The following is an 18,603-nucleotide window of genomic DNA, read 5'->3' as shown; positions in this document are numbered from 1 at the left end:
GTGACGGAGAGAGAGGAAAATAAAAGGGCCATAGACCAATTCCAGGGTTCATGAAGCGGCAATAAAGGTGCTATTATAAATGAGCAATGGCTTGTAAAGGGTTGCAATCTGCTAATGTAGGTTACTGGGTTGATACCATTGATTTAATAGAATCATAGAATAGTTTGGGTTGGAAGGGACCTCTAAAGGTCATCTAGTCCAACCCCCCTGCCATGGGCAGGGACATCTTCAACTAGGTCAGGTTGCTCAGAGCCCCGTCCAACCTGACCTGGAATGTTTCCAGGGATGGGGCATCCACCACCTCTCTGGGCAACCTGGGCCAGTGATTCACCACCCTCATGGTAAAAAAATTTCTTCCTTACATCTAGTCTAAATCTCCCCTCTTTTAGTTTAAAGCCATTCCCCCTTGTCCTGTCGCAACAGGCCCTGCTAAAAAGTCTGTCCCCATCTTTTTTATCAGCCCCCTTTAAGTACTGACAGGCTGCAAGAAGGTCTCCCCGAAGCCTTCTCTTCTCCAGGCTGAACAACCCCAACTCTCTCGGCCTTTCTTCATAGCAGAGGTGTTCCATCCCCCTGATCATTTTTGTGACCCTCCTCTGGACCCGCTCCAACAGCTTCGTGTCTTATACTGAGGGCTCCAGAGCTGGATGCAGGACTCCAGGTAGCGTCTCACCAGAGCAGAGTAGAGGGGCAGAATCCCCTCCCTCGACCTGCTGGCCACACTTCTTTGGATGCAGCCCATGATACGATTGGCCTTCTGGGCTGCGAGCACACATTGCCGGCTCGTGTCCGGCTTTTCACCCACCAGTACCCCCAAGTCCTTCTCGGCAGGGCTGCTCTCAATGCCTTCATCCCCCAGCCTGTATTGATACTGGACCCGCTCCAACAGGTCTGTGTGTGTCCACATCCTCTTAGTCTTCCTGGTCAGGTGGCCCGTAGCAGACCCCCACTGTAATGTCACCTGTCCCTGTCTTCCCTTATTCCTGACCCACAAGCTCTCGGTCAGTCCTCATCCATCCCCAGGCAGAGCTCCATGCACTCCAGCTGGTCATTGACATAGAGGGCGACACCCCCTCCTCATCTCCCCTGCCTGTCCTTCCTAAAGAGCCTGTATCCCTCCATCCCAACACTCCAATCATCAGAGCCATCCCATGACGTCTCCGTGATGCCAATAAGGTCATAGCCCTGCAGGCGTGTGCACGTCTCTAACTCCTCTTGTTTATTCCCCACGCTATGTGTGTTTGCACAGAGGCATTGAAGTTGGGCCCCGGATGAAGCTGTCTTGCTGGCTGGAGTTCCTTTGTGCTGCTCTTCAGGCGCTCTCCTGCTGACCTGTGTTCCTTCTCCAGGCTCTGGGCATCTATTGCTGGCCCTGGCATCAAACTGGTAGGAGTGGGATGGATTGAGGTTCCCCTCCCCCGGCATCTCTAGTTTAAAGCCCTCTTCACCAGCTTGGCAAGCCTATGACCGAAGATACTCTTCCCCTTCTCTGACAGATGGACCCCGTCAGCCCCCAGTAGACCAGGTTTCTCAAAGTGAGTCCCATGGTCTAAGTAGCCGAACCCCTGGCTCTGGCACCAGTCCCGTAACCATTTGTTGACTCGCCAGATTGGACTGGCCCTTTCAAACCCCCTCCCTTTGACCGGCAGGATTGATGAAAAAACTACCTGTGCTCCCGAGTCCCTTACCGCCGCTCCCAGGGCTCTGTAGTCCTTCCTGATAGTCCTCAGACTGCTCCTGGCTGGGTCACTGGTGCCCACGTGAAACAGCAGCAGCGGATAATAGTCAGTGGCCTGTAGGAGGCTCAGTAGCCTCTCAGTGACATCCCTGATACAAGCCCCCGGTAAGCAGCACACCTCTCCAGAGAGTTCGTCCGGTCGGCAAATGGGTGCCTCCGCACCTCTCAGAAGAGAGTCGCCTGCTACTGTCACCCGTCGCCTTTTCTTCGTGGCGCTGGTTGTTATAAGGGGGCAGATTGGGCTGCATTACTCAGCTCCAGCGCTTCTCCTGGTGCGACAGGAGTTTCCTCTTCGGCCTGCAGAGCGGTGAAGTGGTTCTGCAAGGGCACCTCAGGCTTCGGGGGAAGTCTCTTCCTCCTGCTGGTCCTTGTCCTTGCAACCGTCCATTCTTCTGCATTATTGGCCCCCCGCTCCCTTCTGTGTGTGCCGGTGGGGGAGGTTTTGGCTGTTTGGCTGTGGGCTGTGGGTCCGCTGCAGACTGGGCTTGGAACCAGCTCTCTAGCTCCTTCTCTGCCTCCCTGATGTTACACAGTCTTCTCACCGCCTCTGCAGCTCAGCCACCTGCTGCAGGAGGTCCTTGACCTGGGCACACCTTTTGCAGGCAGGTCCGCTGCCTGTCCCTACGGTTCTTTAATCTGTTTAGGTATTTTGACAGTCCTTTCAGTTTGAACATGAGGAATTGGTCCCTTGTGAATTTTTGATTTTTTTCTCTGCGTCACTTGAATAGTTGCAAAACCTGTCAAATAATGCTCGGCTGCACAGCACACTGCTATTTCTGATCAAACTATGAATATAACAGCCTCAATAATTGCAGTGGTGTTGAAGTAATTGGCATCCAACACGCTGTAATTTGAAAATGGGTACCGCTGCTTGGCCAATGTGGTGGTATAGTTTAGAAGCGTTTAAAAGACTACCTTCTGATACCTTTGTTTTGTTATATACTGCTTATATCTGATTAGCATGTGATGAAAACATCAAACGTGCCCATCTTCTTAGCCTTTGCGTTAAAATTACACATTTACAAAGCAATCAACGCTGTGGAGAAACTGAGAAGTGCAGCAAGAACCGGTGTTTAAATAAGCAGTCGCACACTTCTCTGCAGTTTTTGACATGCCATATGGTGCGTGATGTATGTTAGTTTGTGTATTAACAGTTGGTCAGTGTATCATGAAGCCCATGGTATCGTATGATTGTGTTAGTTTACTCTACAGAGGCTGCTGTTAACAAGAAGAAAGGACCGTCTGTTTACGAACCTTTGAAGGAAGAAGTGTGTTACGCAGTCAGTGCAGTTTCACCTTGCTCATACCAATGGAGCTTAGTTATGTATTCTCCTTTGAGATCTCTTTGGAAACAGAGTTAAAGCAGATGATGAAGGAAGGGACTTCAGGAGCACAGCACTCTGAACCAACCCAGTTAAAACAGGAATATGAATACTGCCCTTGTTTGGGTGGGGGTGACCAGTAAGTAAGGAGGCCGGCAATAAATGATCAAAAAGAATCCCGAATTTCTGCAAGTCTGCCTAGTTTGTGGAGGTGATGTTTTATGTTGTGTATACTGTTACACTGTTTGAAACTGAAATGGTGCTTTACATCGTCAGTGTCGCCTGGGTGTTAGCACCATCTTCTTTCCCTACTTAATGAGGGGGATGGGGGGCTTAAAAACAAGATAGTCAAGCAGCAGTAAGTTAATGTTTAGTTTTAGTAATACCTGTTTTATTTCCTGTACATTTAATCCTCAGTTGCCCTGGAGTGGATGATCTGGTTGCAAATTAACCACAGCATTGATAAAGGTGTATGTGAGCCCCATTCAGAAGCAGCTCCATCCTGGCAGAGCACAGCAGCCTAGGCGTGGTGCTGGGAGAATGCGCCCGTGCTGCTTTTGGGCTGGGGAGTCGTATCGCTGTTGTCTCACCCCGTGGAGCTCCAGCCAGCAAAGCTGCAGAGCTGAGGTGGCTCTACGCAGAGCTGGCTTTTGCCTTTTGCCACCATATTCTCAGACCAGGGACCCCAGGGAAGAAGCTGCAGAGACCTCCTACCAGGAGGTGAACCCCACTTAGGCAATGTGGACACCACACAGGACCTAGTGATGTTAAGATCTCTTTATATAGTCAGTGGAAACCTCGTCAATGCAGTTGATGAATCAACCCCAAAATTTCACCTGCCTGAATGTAGGTATCTAGTGGAAGGCTTGTGGCAGTGTGCTGGTTAACCCAGATGCAGGGCTGGCAGGCTGAAAATGCAGCGCTGCTCTCTGCATGGGTTTGGCAAGCTGGCTTTGTCCTGCAGGGCTACTCAAATTAAAAAAATGTAACCTGGCCTATGTTAAGGTGCCCTGTGGGAGCAGCCATGGTGTGTGGTGCAGAATGTGGTCTGCTGGAGAGCTCTGGGAGTGTATGTGCAACATACTTTCTCTGTTGGGAAAGATCCCTCCTCCAGGACTGCTGCAGGTGCTAGGCAGCGTGGCTGGCGAAACGTCTGCTTGACAAGGAGCTAGCAAGGACACTGTGGTTGTGAGCTGCTTTGCATCAACTGGCCTGTGGAACAAGAATCTCCCCGCAGCGGATCACAAAGATGATACAGATATTGCTGAGGTCGCCTTTGTGTAAAAGCAAGATTCATAACGTTAGTGATGGCACGAATGGGGGAGGTGGTGCTCCTCCTGAAGATGGCTGGATCGCCTCATGGATGAAATCCAATAATACAAAACACCGAGCCATTCATTTACAGATGAGTAATGTGCTGTAAATTGCAAGGTCATGGATCGGCAGCAGAGGAGGATTAGAGGACACTACATGCTCTGCGTGATACCAGCCACCAGTTCAGCGTGCTTCTAGAAAACATTCATGAGGCTCAAGGATGCTGTGGGAGGAGATGCAGTCAGGAAAGACAAGGAAATGTTGGTATGACTTCATAAAATATTAGCAAGCTTTTGTTTTAGTAACTACAAACATTTTTGTTTCTCTGTATTTAAAATAGGAAAAATTAGAAGAAATGGAGATGGTTATTGTGACGAAGAGTTACTAGTGGTTTGCGGAAGGACAGTAAATAGTTTGACTTGTTTAAACTAAGTGGAAACAAACCCTCAAACCTGAGCTGATGGAATTACACTTTTTCTGTTATCTCCTCTCCCTCCAGCCTTCCTTCCCTCCCCGCCTCTCCTCGCTCCCCACTATCCCCACTGAAAAAAGGGGAAAGAGAAAGAATTTAAGGAATAACACTGGTAAAGCAGCGCTATGTAGTAGAGGGGAAATCATGAGTTACCATTGCTGGCTGGTTGCACAGGTTGGTTTGTTTGTTTTAACATATTGCTCCTGTGTTTTAGGGCTTCCACTTAGTGTTTGCAGAGCAGGAGTCCTTGGTCCTGGCACACTGCTTTGGCTAGTGGGTATCTATTGTTCTCTTCTCCAGAATCGGATGAGCTGCAGCCCAGATGAGATATTTTCAGGGTGAACTGACGTTTCAAATGGTGTTAAACTGTTCTGGATCCCTGGTCTGTTTTGCTTGAGGTGACATCAACAGATTTGGACTAAGGAAAGGATTTTTCTTGTATCAAGTTACTGGGCAGTTCAGAAGGGTTTTTGCGTGGCCCGTTTCCTAGAACTGTTGGCATTTTCACTGCTGAACTGTAATTCTTTTAGGACTGAGACAGTTTTTCACTACGCAAGCAAGTAGCTTGAAAAGACGAAGCTTGCTTGCATGAGAGAGAAGTAGAAAAAATAATTAGCTGTTTCTTATCTTCTCTGACCTGGTGCTTTGAGAGAAGTGAAGATATAGTATTAATGACTGTCCTTATTTCCTGGCATTTGCTTATCAGCATTAATGACCTGTGCAACGTAGCAGCAACTTATCGAAGCTTGTGATTTTTCTGTATGTAGGAGTATTTCCTTAACCGTTAATGCAAGTCTGTACTCTAGTTAAAAGGCCGAAGAATGGGTGCTCAAGATGAGTGTAGATATGAAGTGTCAAATTCCTTTGTTCTCTTTCTCAAAGGACAAAGATGTGAACAGGAAATAACTAAGCTTTATTTCTGTTCCTGTAAGTCTCTCTTGAATATATTTAGGAGGAAAAAAGTCATTTCATAAATACATTCCACTCTCCTTTTGACAAAACCAGGATTTGTAGTAATTTTGTTGGCACTGCATGAAAGTGATGTGAATGAAACACTTGAATCCTGTCCTTATCTGCAAGTCCATCAAACCATTTCATTGTATCCCAAAGCTATAGATGCGTTTTCTTACTGGACTGTATAAGTGATTACTTTATTAATCAGATTCAGTTAGAAGCAGGCCAAGAAGAGTGTGTCCAATATTTGCAAGGAGGAGCCTTATGTAAATAGAAACCTTAATGAAAATACTATACTCAGTGTGTATGCCCTATGTACACACAGAGTAAGGTAGTAGTGACTGTTGCATCACAATATATTAAATATTTAAAATGCAAGTAATAGGGGTTGTGTGTGTTGTGGGTTTAAATTCTTTCATTAATAGGAGTGGAAAACAGTGTTATGCTTGAGCCAGATCTGAACAGAATCTCATTAGATAACAAAAGGCCACTTTGGGGTGAGGATGTCGGCTTTGCCGCTGCTTCTCATCAGATAAGCGTGCGTTTTATGTGGGTTTTACAGAACTGAAGTCATGATGCGTGTGGACTGATATATAATGGTTGACAGTTGTATTCCTGGATTGCTGGTAGATGCCTAAATGTATGGATTGCTAATGCTTTCCAAATAAGAAAGCAAAGTATTTTGAGAAACTTGAAGCACTCCGTTGTTTTCAGAAGTCCTTAGAAAACTGGCAATGGATCCGTTTCCCTCATTTGTTGCCTGCTGGAAGACGATCGCTAAGAGTGCTGGGGAGCTGATATGTGAACGTTTCTAAGTTTCTAGTTATTAGTAATTTAGTACGATCTCTGTTATTCCAACTGTACAAGTATTGATGAGATATCCCTGCTGCAGAAGAGACAATCGGATGAATGTGGGAAGGATAATACAAACCTCTTAACTTAAAACAGTAGGAAAAATAATATAGAAAAGAATTTGTCCATCTAATAGATGATTTTGTATATATTTTTAAAAGATTTAAAGAGATTGACAGTTTGTGACTGCCAAACTTCTTGATTCAAAGTGTATTTCTTTGTATTTCATTGCAGAATGTTGCTGTTCGGCAAGGGCTTAGCAGCTGATTGCTCACAGGAGGAAAAGAGAAACATAGCTGCATTTGGAGGAGGATGTGTCATAGCTCTGAACTGTTAATTAAACTGATTTCTGGAAAAAAAAAAGATTATTATTGGAAATAACAATTACTGTCGGCTGTTATTTGAAGCTGCAACATGTATGTCATAGCCGTGGAGCAATGTTGTTTAGAAGGGACCTGTGGAGGTCATTTCATCTAACGCCCTGCTTTAAACTGGGCCAACTGCTTTGTTACACGTGTCAAAAATGAATGTGGTAATCCTGGAAATAAACAGTGGTGCAGGTTTACTCTGTGCTGCTGGTTTTGAGTGTGTAATTAGATCTGCCAAAGCTGAGAGTACGCACTTGACCACCACTCTAGGCTAAAATTGTGCTTTCAGTAAATAAATAGTGACTGAAAACTTCGTTATTAAACTTTTTGATAAACAGTGTAGCATTGCTCTGACTTTCGGTGATTGTCATTAACTAATGCTCGTTACCTAACAAATGATACTTTACAGAAGTAGGAGCCTGCCTGAATTCTTGGGCTCATACGTCGTCTTAAAAGATCCTGTTTTAAATCATTTCACTAGCTCTGAATTCCACTGACCTAGAATTAAAAATGTGATGGTGTGGGCAAAGTCATCTTGGCTTGTGGAAGATGAGTTGTAGATATTTTACAGGTTATCTGCGTATTAATTCTGAGTGGTATTTGTGCTGTCTCACAATATTATTTGAGTAGTCTTTCAGCTTCTGAGTGGGAGCTATCTTGACAGAAAAAAATACGTAAAATCTAAAGGAAGTAAATGAACACAATCTTTCCGGTGATAATTTAAAACAATGGAACAAGCAGCATGTAAATCAAGTAATCTGTTTTAATAATCAAACCATTTAAGTCCTTTTCCATATTGCTAATGTTCCCCCTGCATTATCATTGTACAGTTGGCATTTAGAAAATCACTCCTTTTGCAATGGATGACGAATGCATAAATAACAACTCTCCTACTGCTCAGATGTTTTTCCATTCAAAGAATGTGAAGTGAAGTGCTTAAAACTGTTGTGCAAATTCATTTGCTTATCTTGCCTATCCTACCCTGCGCTTCCATATCCACAAGGATGTTTGAAGAGTTCCCGTATCCTTCTTTCTCTTCTTCCCTTTTTGAAGCTGCCCCTTCAGTGAGAGGGGGAAGAAGATCCTGACGTTGAATCTGCCAGGTCAGTCACACTACGCTTGGTTGTAGTAAAAAAACCCTTTTATTTCTAAACCAAACTTTCTGTAAAATATTAGTTGCTCTTTAATTGGAAGAACAAACCTTGTTTATTTATTAGGCCTTTTCAGCACTGATATGCATACTTAATCTCATTTCTAGAGGGCTTGAGGGTTTGTCTTCCAGGGCACCTGCTGCTCGATTCTTGCTGATGGGGGAGAAACTGAAAGATGAAGAGGGGATTTCACTGCAATTCTGGTTCAGATTGCTGTTAGGTGACATGAAGTTTTTCCAATACAAATCAGAAAATACAAGAAAAAAATCCAACAACAAACCTGAGCCAAATCTATGACCAAGAAGTGGGAAGCTTTTCCTGACCAGACATGCTTTCAAGGAAGCACGACAAAAAGTCCTTTCTTTCAGCCTGAATAGTTAATGGACATTTTGTGGTGAAACGTATTTGCTTTGTGATTTGCAAATTTAGTTTTCCCCTCCATTGCTTGTGGCTCGCTCTTTACGTTAGCTGGCTGAAGTTGTTGGTGTCTGTCCCACAGGGAATGGTGTTAGTGATAATCTGAATGTGGGGTGGCTGAGATCACGGCTGTCCATCACTGTCCCTTCAGCAGACGTGGCAGAAGGGAATCTTTGGCAAAGGAACTGGATGGGCAGCTGTAGGTGGAATGTCTTCATCTGCTGCTTTGAGACTCAGCAGTTTGTCTGCCGAAGCCCTTAGTTGGGAATCTGATGTGCTGCTAGGGCAGTTTACGAGCCAAAACCACAAGAGCTGTGTTAGGTCACAATATGCTGTAAAACACATAAATGCCTAAAGAAGTCTGCCTGGTTTCATGGCCAGAAAACAAACAGTTCTGTTTAAGGACAGAACAAGGACTCAATGTTTGTGTTTAGGTGAGATGGTGCAGATCACTGTAACAACTCTAAAAGAAACCCTAATTATGCAGAAACATAAGTCATATTTGTGCATTATTTGCATATTTTGCATTATTATTTTTGCATGATTTGCGTGGCCTGTGTTAGTATAAATAAGGCATCTAATTTTATTTTAGATCTAATGTTACCAAAGGACTAAGCAAGCCTTTTGGAGTGCTTGCAGATGGTGTACTATATCTTAATACTGCAAGATGATTCTTGGGGTTTTTTGAGCCCTGTATCAAAACAATGCTGTATTCAGGAGACTCCAGCAGCATTCACAGATCGGCACTGGGCACGAGCTTAACAAATGCAGAATATTCCTTTACAGCAGAACAATGAAGCGTCTGAACATCAGTGTCTCACGGCCAGCCGACTGCAAAAGGAGTCTCCAAGCACCTACAAGAAAACCTGTGAAATACTGTGATGGTACCTTGGCACCTAGGCTTGTGGAATAAATAGAGGTGTAGTCAGACGTCAGTACAAAGTTCTGTTAATTGTGCAGTGTGTACAGAAAATTAGGAAGGTGGTATAGTATAAGAAAGAGATGGCTTAGAAAATAAGGTTGAAAGTCATCATCAGTACAGTTGCTGATGTGGCTTCAGGTTATGTTGGTTTAAACAAGGACGCCGCTATATCAGGGTCAGCAGCAGCGACGGGAATGGCTTTTGTTTCCTGAAGTTACTGGAGAAGTTAGGAGGAAGTAACAGGGTATCAGTCATGGTCTTTGTTTTTCTGCGTATTTCTTGATCTTTCTGTTGGGTTGCAGGATTTTATAGTTCCTTCAGCATCCCTTGACAGAAAGGTTGCTATTCAGAAGTGTAAGCTAGTCCTTGCCAGGACGCTATTTAGACAAACCAACCATTGCAGAATGCATGCACCACTGAACCAGAGAGATGACATCGGACGGTATCTTCCGCGTGATGCAGATCTGTCCAACCACCAGTCATCGGTCTGGTTTTTGCCTTTTGTGCTGCAGTTTTGTCCACTGATACATTTGAAGGTGGCATACCCTTTAACACAGTGGTGTATAATCCGATGGACAAAGCTGAATTCCCAAAATTGAAGGCTGAGATAATCATGGTGTGGCAGGTTACAGTTAATATGGACGCGGGGTTTGGAAAGGGGAGGAGGTGAATGAAGGTAAAGCGTCTTTTTTGAAGTACCTGAATGCTGTAACATCAGAGTGGAAGGAACGTAATGGATCATGAAGTCAGTTGCTGGTCAGTGCAGGAAGCCAAATCTTCTAAACATATATATAAAATAAGTTCTGCAATATCCAGCAGGGCTCTCTAGTCCTTTCTGCCTCTATTGAAATGCTCGTCCAGGACTTTGCTCCCTTGACAGCGAGCCTACATGGGCCAGGGTAAGTCCATTCCCTTTTTTTTTTTTTTTTTTTTTTGTATGGGCCTTTGTAGTTTTTTCTTTAATTAGTTCTTCTGGCTGCTTCACAAGATGATATTCATCTACCGATGTATTTATAGTGATTGCTTCCACCTTTCCTAGTCCTCAGTAGTTTTATGAGTCTTACACATTTAAGTCAGTTCTCTTACAAGACAAGCTCTAGGCTCTTCTGCACACGTGCTCCAGCTGACTTCACGTGAGATGGGAGCAGATAGAAGAACCTACCTGACTTTTGAACTTTCTTTTTCTTTTACTATCCCTTTATAGATTATGTGCTTTTATTTGACAGATTAAAAAGTTAGAGATTATGGGTAGATGGCAGTCTCTTGTTCGTTTGTATCCCAAGCCTGTTCTACTCTTTCCTGGTTAGCTATAGGATCGTAGGATAATTCAGCCTCAGGAGGTCGTTCAAGGCCGTTTCCTGCTCAAAGCAGAGTAATGTGATTACTGCATTAGGATTTTACTGTGGATTTTTCACATAGAAAGTGGGAGTGTGTTTTACTGCTCAACGCAGAGAAATCAGGAGCAAGCTTCTTTCTTCTACCTGTGCTTGATAGCAACTTTCTCATGTGTGGATTGGAATAAAACCACAAAGCATTATGTCGTCGCTAGAAACTTTTCAAAGCACTTCCTTTTGTCTCATTATCTATTTCAAGTCTGCTTGCGCCTTCTGCTATGCTTCTAGAAATGCAGAAAGAGTACGCAGTGCTTCTCTGCCGTAGGAGAGACAGCTCGGTCTGTCTGACGCAAATAGAAATGAAAGTTCAGTGACTCCTATGTTTAGTGGCTTGGCATTTTTTCAGTGCAAGGTTAGTACTTTAACTTCATGTTTAAGGAGAGGGATTTTAATACTATTCCAGTTTCTAGCTAGCCAGCTACATGTCATACTTTTAGCCTTTATTCAGTGTTCATTAGAGCTAGATTAGCATCCATCTTCCATTTGCCTTTCCCCTGACCTTACCTAGTGGGTTTGCAAAGCCGTATAGATGACTCAAGGGTCAGCTGCGTTGGAGCTGAATCAGCCTTGTCAAATTACAGTCAGTTTGCTTGAATGTTGGTTTGTTGGGGAAGATACGGCACCAGTCACTCGTAGTTTACTATTTTCTTTTGAAAAAAATTACATCATTACAAAGGACTCTTTTAACCTTATTTCCAAAGCTGACTGTGAAAATTGCAGATGAATGAAGTATTCCTCACCCTGCCCTTTCTGCTCCCTCGGTACAGGAAAGGAGTGGTGCAGAACGCGCGCTGAATGGCATTTCCTATTTTGTTAAATTGGCAACATCTGAAAACTGACTCCATGCAGGACAACTGCAAGCAAAAATTTCACCTGCACGTTAAATGAACTTAAATTCCAGTTTTTCTGGCGCTCAGGATGGATCAAAATGTTGTAGATGTGCATATTCAGAATCGTGACAGGCTTGGATTGTTTTCCTAGCGCAGGGAGGTAATACTGACTGGACAGTTTTTTGGTCTGTTTTTCCAAGAGCAGCAAGAATATTTTAGCTATGCTTCTGCCAGCGCAAATCCTGTTTATCTGAGTTGTCTTGTGATGAGGATGATTTGCTATAATACAGTTTATGAGCAATTTACTGAAAGACTTGAAAGTCATTCTTTCCTGCTTGACAGCTGAGTTTATTTCGAGATTTACCTAAAATAAAGTCTTTAAGTAGCACCGAATACTCAGTAGAGAGACGTGGTGTCACATATAAAAGGCACAATTGTCTGACACACACAGGGTGAAGTGTGCTTAAGCAAAGTCATCTTCCCAAAGCACGAGAAGAATAGTTGTTCCTTTGTGTCAGTGCAGCTGGCTATACATTCTTGCATTTAAAGACAGGTAAATACAATTTCACTGCCACAAGTCTACTCAAATTCCCTTCCTTAGTGAAAACATCCCAAAGGCCCATCCTTTACTATCCGTGTACGTCTCTTCATGAACATGAGTTTTAATTGATGTTTTCATGCGGGTTTGCAACGAGAATGGAGTCAACGCCTGCAGTAATGGATTTTTAATGTCTGTATTTGGTGAGAACTAAGAACTGTGACCCCCTTTGGGGGAATAACCCAAATCACACGGGGTGTTTGCAGCAGGAAAAGGAATTGTCCCTCTTCTGCATGCCAGAGGTGTGCAGCTGCTAGATCATTCTTCCCGTGCACAAAGGAGGAAGGAAGGAAAAAAGTATGCTCATACTAAATATTTCAGTTTGATTTGTGCTTTGGAGTTAATGAGTAAGTTGGAAATGGATAGTCGTTTGAAACCATCAGCTTTTATTCTTTTAACCTTCAGTGGTACTAGGACAGCTGTTGACTATCTAGCGCAGGCTGATGCATCTGTAGCACTCCTGTATCTGTCCTGAATTATTTGCTTTTGCCTTTTTTGTTAACGCTTCCTTTACTTTAAGCCACTGCTGTACAGTTAATCTGAAAGTCCCTCTTCAGTTGATGGCTGTGTTGTGACTTCTTGTCGTGGAGACGTTCTGTTTCTGGAGCATCTGTGTAGCATCAGGGAGCAGGAAGGTGGGACCAAGGAGGTTCACTGAGCGCCCGCTAACGTGGGAAGGCTTTAGTGTGTCTGCGTGCATGTAAAACAGAATGTGATGTCAATCTGTGATCAATGGTGAGAAAGGAGTAGTTCCAGATGAGAGAGAAGGTCTTTTCCCAGGAGAAAATGATCCAAAATACCAATAGCTACGCTTCAGCTCTCTTAAAAGTAACAGAAAATGAGACGACGGGTGACTTGACAAGATTTTTCCAGCAATTGCTCTGCTCCTCAGATACTAGACAGATGGAGGGAAAGACTGGCAAAATGAGTTTCTGAGGAGCCGTTTCACACCCCAGCGAAGCCCAGCCTGTGATCTCACTGCAAACTGATCCCCTGGTAGCTGGCACAGGTTATCTCAGAAAGTGTGCTGAATTCTAGAAATAGCGATAAGCCTGCAGAGTGCTGCCCGCTGTCTGTGGTCCCGACAAGTTTCTGTTTATCTTTCAGTACAGAGGAGTTACCCGTGTAAATGATTAATTAGAAATTCCCTTTATAATTTGAATTGCAGCATTTGGAGTGGAGATTGCATGGTAGGGTGCCTTTGTTTAACGGTCTGCGTTCTGCAGATGTTGTTTTGGAGTATGGGTTCCAAGTCTTGCCAGCTAACTCTTTTCTTTATTTGTACTGAGTGCATTTGAAGTTGCATCATTTCCTCGGTAAGAACAGTTTTATTTTTGACTGGAGAGTTTGTCAGGTGGGAGAAATCCTAAATGTGAGTGCTCTCTGGTGGCGAAGACTTCTGCTTCAGTTTTCTGATTTCTGCAGTGTATTTTCCAGTGGCAATTGGATATGAACATAGGAGGTCTGGACTTGAGGATGTATTTTTTTTTCCAACTCCCTAAAAATAAAAACTACAAAACAAAGACTTGGCAGTCGTCTTTTCTAGACAATCATTTCTATCCCTTGAAGTGATTTATATTCTGTGACCTACTGGTTTATATTTTCTCACTATCAATCCATGTTTTAACAAGGTAATAAAAACTAGTATAAAAACTTCTCATGAAAGAGCTGATGTTCTTCATCAAAATAACACACAAGGATTAAATACTGTGACTTTCTTTTTGGCTGCTGAACTAGATTTCAGATGCCAAAGTAGTAAGTGGAAAATTCAGAAGACAGCGATACAGAAATTATTCAAATAGCATCGCTACGGGGAAGCCTTTTCTCCTCAAAGTTGCAGCACAAGATTATGTGATTTTCGTGGTACAAATGGAGGTTTGACCGTGGGGGTGTCGACCCCCAGGAGCAGGTACAGGGGTTCCTTTTATCAAGTGTGCTGTAGATTGCTTTTAATAAAAACCCACTCCTACGTGTTATACGCTCGGTACTGAAATGATTACACCATCCTCTGTGTTGATGAGCTTTCCCTTGATGGAGCGCATGCCCCGATTGATGAGCCTTTCCGAAAAGCACCGGATAGCTTCATCGTCTGGTTTTGCGACCTTGTCTTGCAGAAAAATAGCGAATTTAACACAACTTGTACCTCCCAGTTTGGACTGCTGTCGTTGGTTGTTTTCTTAAGTTTTCATGAGCTCTTCTTGGGCAAGGAAAATCAAGACTCTCACACCGAAGCAATGCAGCTAGGAAAACAGCCACTGCTGTTCTTGGCCTGCTGCTGTGCTGAGCTGCGCTGTCTGATGAAAAGAGGCTTTATCAGCAAGGAGGGGTGAGGAGCAACGGCTCTTTTTAGGAACATCGAAGCACAGCTCTGGAATTTTAACTCCGATGCTAAGAAGTAAAGAAAAACGAACAGAGAGGTAAACGGGGATGTCAGTTGTTCATAAACTCCGTATCCTTAAAGCCAAGCTTGAGAGATGCCCCTTTGTCAAGCCCGGAGATGGACCCTTCTCCCTCGTCTCCATCTGCCTTTTGTCACAGAGATTGAAGACACAACTCGTCAGAATCTAGTAAAACCTCTTAAAACTTGACTTGGAGGCCAAATGTGAGATCTGTTGTCTAAGCCCGGAGCTGTCGGGGAAGCAAGCAGGCAGTGTGGCAAACTGCTGTATGTGTCAGTGTCACAGCTGGGACGCCTCCAAAGCCGAGCTGTGCCCCGGTCGAGGGGGCTCTCCGGAGCGGTGTGCTCGGGGCGGCCGGCGGCGGGGCAGGCTGGCAGAGGCAAATCTGTAGGTTCTGCTTACGAGGCAGGCGGGGACACTGAACTGTCGAGGGAGGAAACTTAAACTGTGCTCTGCTACTGGAAGTTTACATAATTCATTACTTAAGGAGGAGGTCAGAGTATTGGGTACTCTGATGGTGACTGGGCACCACGCTTCAGTAGGGATGTCCGTTTTTTCTCCTTTCTTCTCAGCGGCTAAAACAAACCCCCTTAACCTCTCTGTGCCGACCGTGAGCCCTGCGGCCATGCGTCTGGCAGTACGGTGGGGCTTAAAACCTCATCCAGAAACTGCTCTATCTTTATTTTTATTAGTCATAGTGCCTTCAGCGGTGGTTATGTGCCTGCTGTGCAGCGACTTTTGGAGAGCAGTCTGTATGTTCCCCACTGGGCAGCTTGCCTTTTTTGCATGGCCCATCTCCAAAAAGATGGGAAGGATTCTGCTGATTTGGATGTTCTTGTAATGGTTTCCATTACATATATATGTATGTCCCAGTGTGATTTGATCTCCATAGTAGAAACAGTGTTGTGTGTGTTCGGTTTTTCTTAAGCTCTCCTATGTATATGTAGAGCCCCTCACGTGCTCCTGAGAGGGCAGGAGACGAGCGGCCTGGTATCCATGTCTTTGCGCCCACGTGTGTCTTCTGCCTGTTTGGTATCTTCCAAATACCACGATTCCCAGCTGCTTTGTACTTCAAAGAACTAAAATTAAGGGATGGCAAATGTCAAGGACTGAGCGTGTGAGGCTTCCTGTGTACCTAAGGCTGTCTTAAGAATTAGGCTGTGATTCTGTATGTCATCCCAGACTCGCGTGCCAGTTGCTTAGTGTTGTTGCCTGTGCATCACCCATCATTTTTGTGGCGATAGTTAGCTGCTGAGCTGCGGTTGGCATTGCTAATTATCATGGCCTTATCTTTTCTAAAACATTTTTGGTAGCTTTCAAACAGCATGTATCTCTAAAATATAAAATATCTTTGCATTTTAAGCTCACCAATGTTTTGGGAAATGCATATCAGGACTACCTTCAGTTAAAACTGAACGCAGGAACAAAAAGGTGTTTTGCAATTCTTGAGTCTTTTTAGGGAAGTATTTCTGGAGGAAGCTGGAATTAGAGACAAAATCACTTTTAGAAAGTGGAATGCTGGTTGCTAGATTATATTTCTTGAGTTTTTTTACACCTGCTAAAAACTAACACTGCCAAGAAGTGCAGAAAATTCTCAAATGAACAATAGAAGATGTCAAGCCTGTCACCACATGGGGGTGGTAATAAATTCAATAAAGTAATGCTAGAATTTGTGCTGTAGTCCATCAAGAGTTAGGAAGATCCTTGTACTCTATAGAGGTGTTATGGTGCCATCTAATGTTGTAAGGTTTAAATACAGGGTGCGGACAGGTATTTAATGGTAGAAATGCCATAGTTCACATGTTGATCTCTAAATCTGCTGTCATCCTTTCTCCTCCTGAGAAGCAAATGCTGTATGAATTCTTCAGCTGTTAATCCGAAATTCCTTTTGCACTCTTCTGTTAGATAACTTTCGATAAAATGTGAATTTCTTTGGAAGCATCTTCTAACTTAAACACTTTTTTCTTTTTTTTTTTTTTAAACAAACGTCAAGTTATTTTCTGTCTTGTTTGCAGAAGGAATACTAAGGACCAGGTCGGGTTTAGGAAAGGTGTAGTTTAGGGTTGTTTTCACACGTTCTTGAAAAGCTTTCACTTCTGGTTTGGCAGCAGTGACGGTATCAAAGTGCCTTCTAGCGAAAAGGATGGAGTGGAAGCTAATTGCTAGAGCTGAAAGGCTGTAATTTGCTTCTTGGCTTGTACCTCTGTTTGCTTTCTTGCAAATGTGATTAGACCTCTAAGTGAGTGGCTTCAAAACTTCTGCTTCTCTGGCCTGAGCTGGGCTACGGACAACTGTAGAATGTGAAAAAAGAATTTGCCTTTAAATCCCCTTTATGAAGCAGACTATAAACTCATCACACACTCATGTTTACTTATTGTCAGTTGTAGAAACAGTAAATTATATTAACTTAAATCCTGCTAAAGAATTTCTTAGAAACATTTGTTTCTGGCAGCATGTTAATGGCAACAGAAATACCTGAATATGCAGAAGGCTGGCTTGATTGCATCGGCAAAGCAAAAGTTTGCTATACTCAGAAATATAGTCAGTGATTGTACCTCAGTAATCTGCTTGGTCATGCATCTGTAAGTGAAATAGCAGTAGAAATTTCCTTTGTAGGTGGAAGGATTCAAAGCTAGCCCTAGCTCTTAGTCCTTGTAACATCAGTCTCTACGCAATATGCTAACACGCCATCTGGGCCACGCTGGTCAGATAATGTCCGTAGCCAATGTTTTAGTATAATTTTTCAGTACGATGATGGATTGAAGAGTTCACCTGATGAAAAGGGCAACTTGCTTGGAAGACATATTCTGAATCTCTACGTTTGACTAATTCCCTTTCTCCCTTTTGTCTCATCCTGGGTAGGTTTGAAAAAGGACGGATTTATACGTTTATTGGCGAGGTGGTTGTTTCCATGAATCCTTACAAAAACTTGAACATCTACGGGCGTGACATGATTGAGCAGTACAAAGGAAGGGAATTATACGAGAGGCCTCCTCACCTCTTTGCAATTGCTGACGCTGCTTACAAAGCAATGAAGAGGCGATCAAAAGACACCTGTATTGTAATATCAGGTAAGCTGAAAGAGCTTTTCATCGTGATGAACACTTGATCTTTGTGAAGTTCTAGGCAGAAGAATAATGATTTGGCTAATGACAGCATTTTATAAAAGAAAACTTCATTAATCTTAGAACTGCTTATTTGCATTTGAATCTGTGTGTGGAGACCTTAACAATTATTTCTTATCTAATTCAAGAGCTGGTGTCAGTCATTAGCTTAATCTGTGCATGCAAAGTGATAACTTGAACACGAGTCCTCTGCTTGCTCTGCCTGTGTGAATGCGGATCAGTGAGAACAGGGTTCCTGTCTCTCTTTAGAGAACTGCTGATTTTTGTCCCTTGGATGACTGGCCGATGTTTTGTTCTCTGTTTCGACGGCTGGACTGATTGCTTGTCGTGGCTCTGACAGTGGGAGCAGGGCTTGTACCATGAACAGTCGCTATCTGGATCCTGGCACTTCGTTTCCTTGATGTTCCCGTGCTTTAGCAGCTCTGAAAAGCGAGAGACCCGAGATGGTGTGCGGAACAGTAGCCTCTTGTATTGCAGTTCCCGGCACTGCTGCTAGCCAAGCCTCTGCATGCCAGTCTTTCTCCTCTAACAATATTCCTTTTGATCCTCGGGGTGCCAGGCCTTTTACCGACCTGTGAAGTCTTACATCATAACTGCTTCTAAGTCAGCCTAGCAGCAACAGCCCGGCAGGGCTGTGGCTATATTTAGAAAATGGTCAAAGTGCACACAAATAAGATTGCTTTAAAAAAACAATAATGAAAAACCCGAACACTGTCGGGTTAGAATTAAGATATACTGCTCAGTGAT

The 18,603-nt window shown here is 43.7% G+C and overlaps 1 protein-coding gene and 1 long non-coding RNA gene across 2 annotated transcripts in view; both read left to right on the top strand.

Moving 5' to 3' along the window:
* The window catches only part of MYO1D (myosin ID), a 165,691-nt gene that overhangs the window by 21,780 nt on the left and 125,308 nt on the right, over positions 1-18,603 (top strand). Inside the window, exon 2 of the mRNA XM_076356932.1 lies at positions 17,594-17,802. Within this exon, the coding sequence (XP_076213047.1) occupies positions 17,594-17,802 (209 nt within the window). The remainder of the gene's footprint in view (positions 1-17,593; positions 17,803-18,603) is intronic.
* On the top strand, positions 4,544-7,357 carry LOC143169516 (uncharacterized). Its single transcript, XR_012996898.1, has 2 exons — positions 4,544-4,638; positions 6,887-7,357. It is a non-coding gene; the product is annotated as an uncharacterized LOC143169516 (long non-coding RNA).

This window comes from Aptenodytes patagonicus, chromosome 20 (genome assembly GCF_965638725.1).
Source record: "Aptenodytes patagonicus chromosome 20, bAptPat1.pri.cur, whole genome shotgun sequence".
Classification (NCBI taxonomy): domain Eukaryota; kingdom Metazoa; phylum Chordata; class Aves; order Sphenisciformes; family Spheniscidae; genus Aptenodytes; species Aptenodytes patagonicus.
The sequence above is the reverse complement of the archived record's forward strand: the minus strand, read 5'-3'. Positions and strand labels throughout refer to the sequence as shown.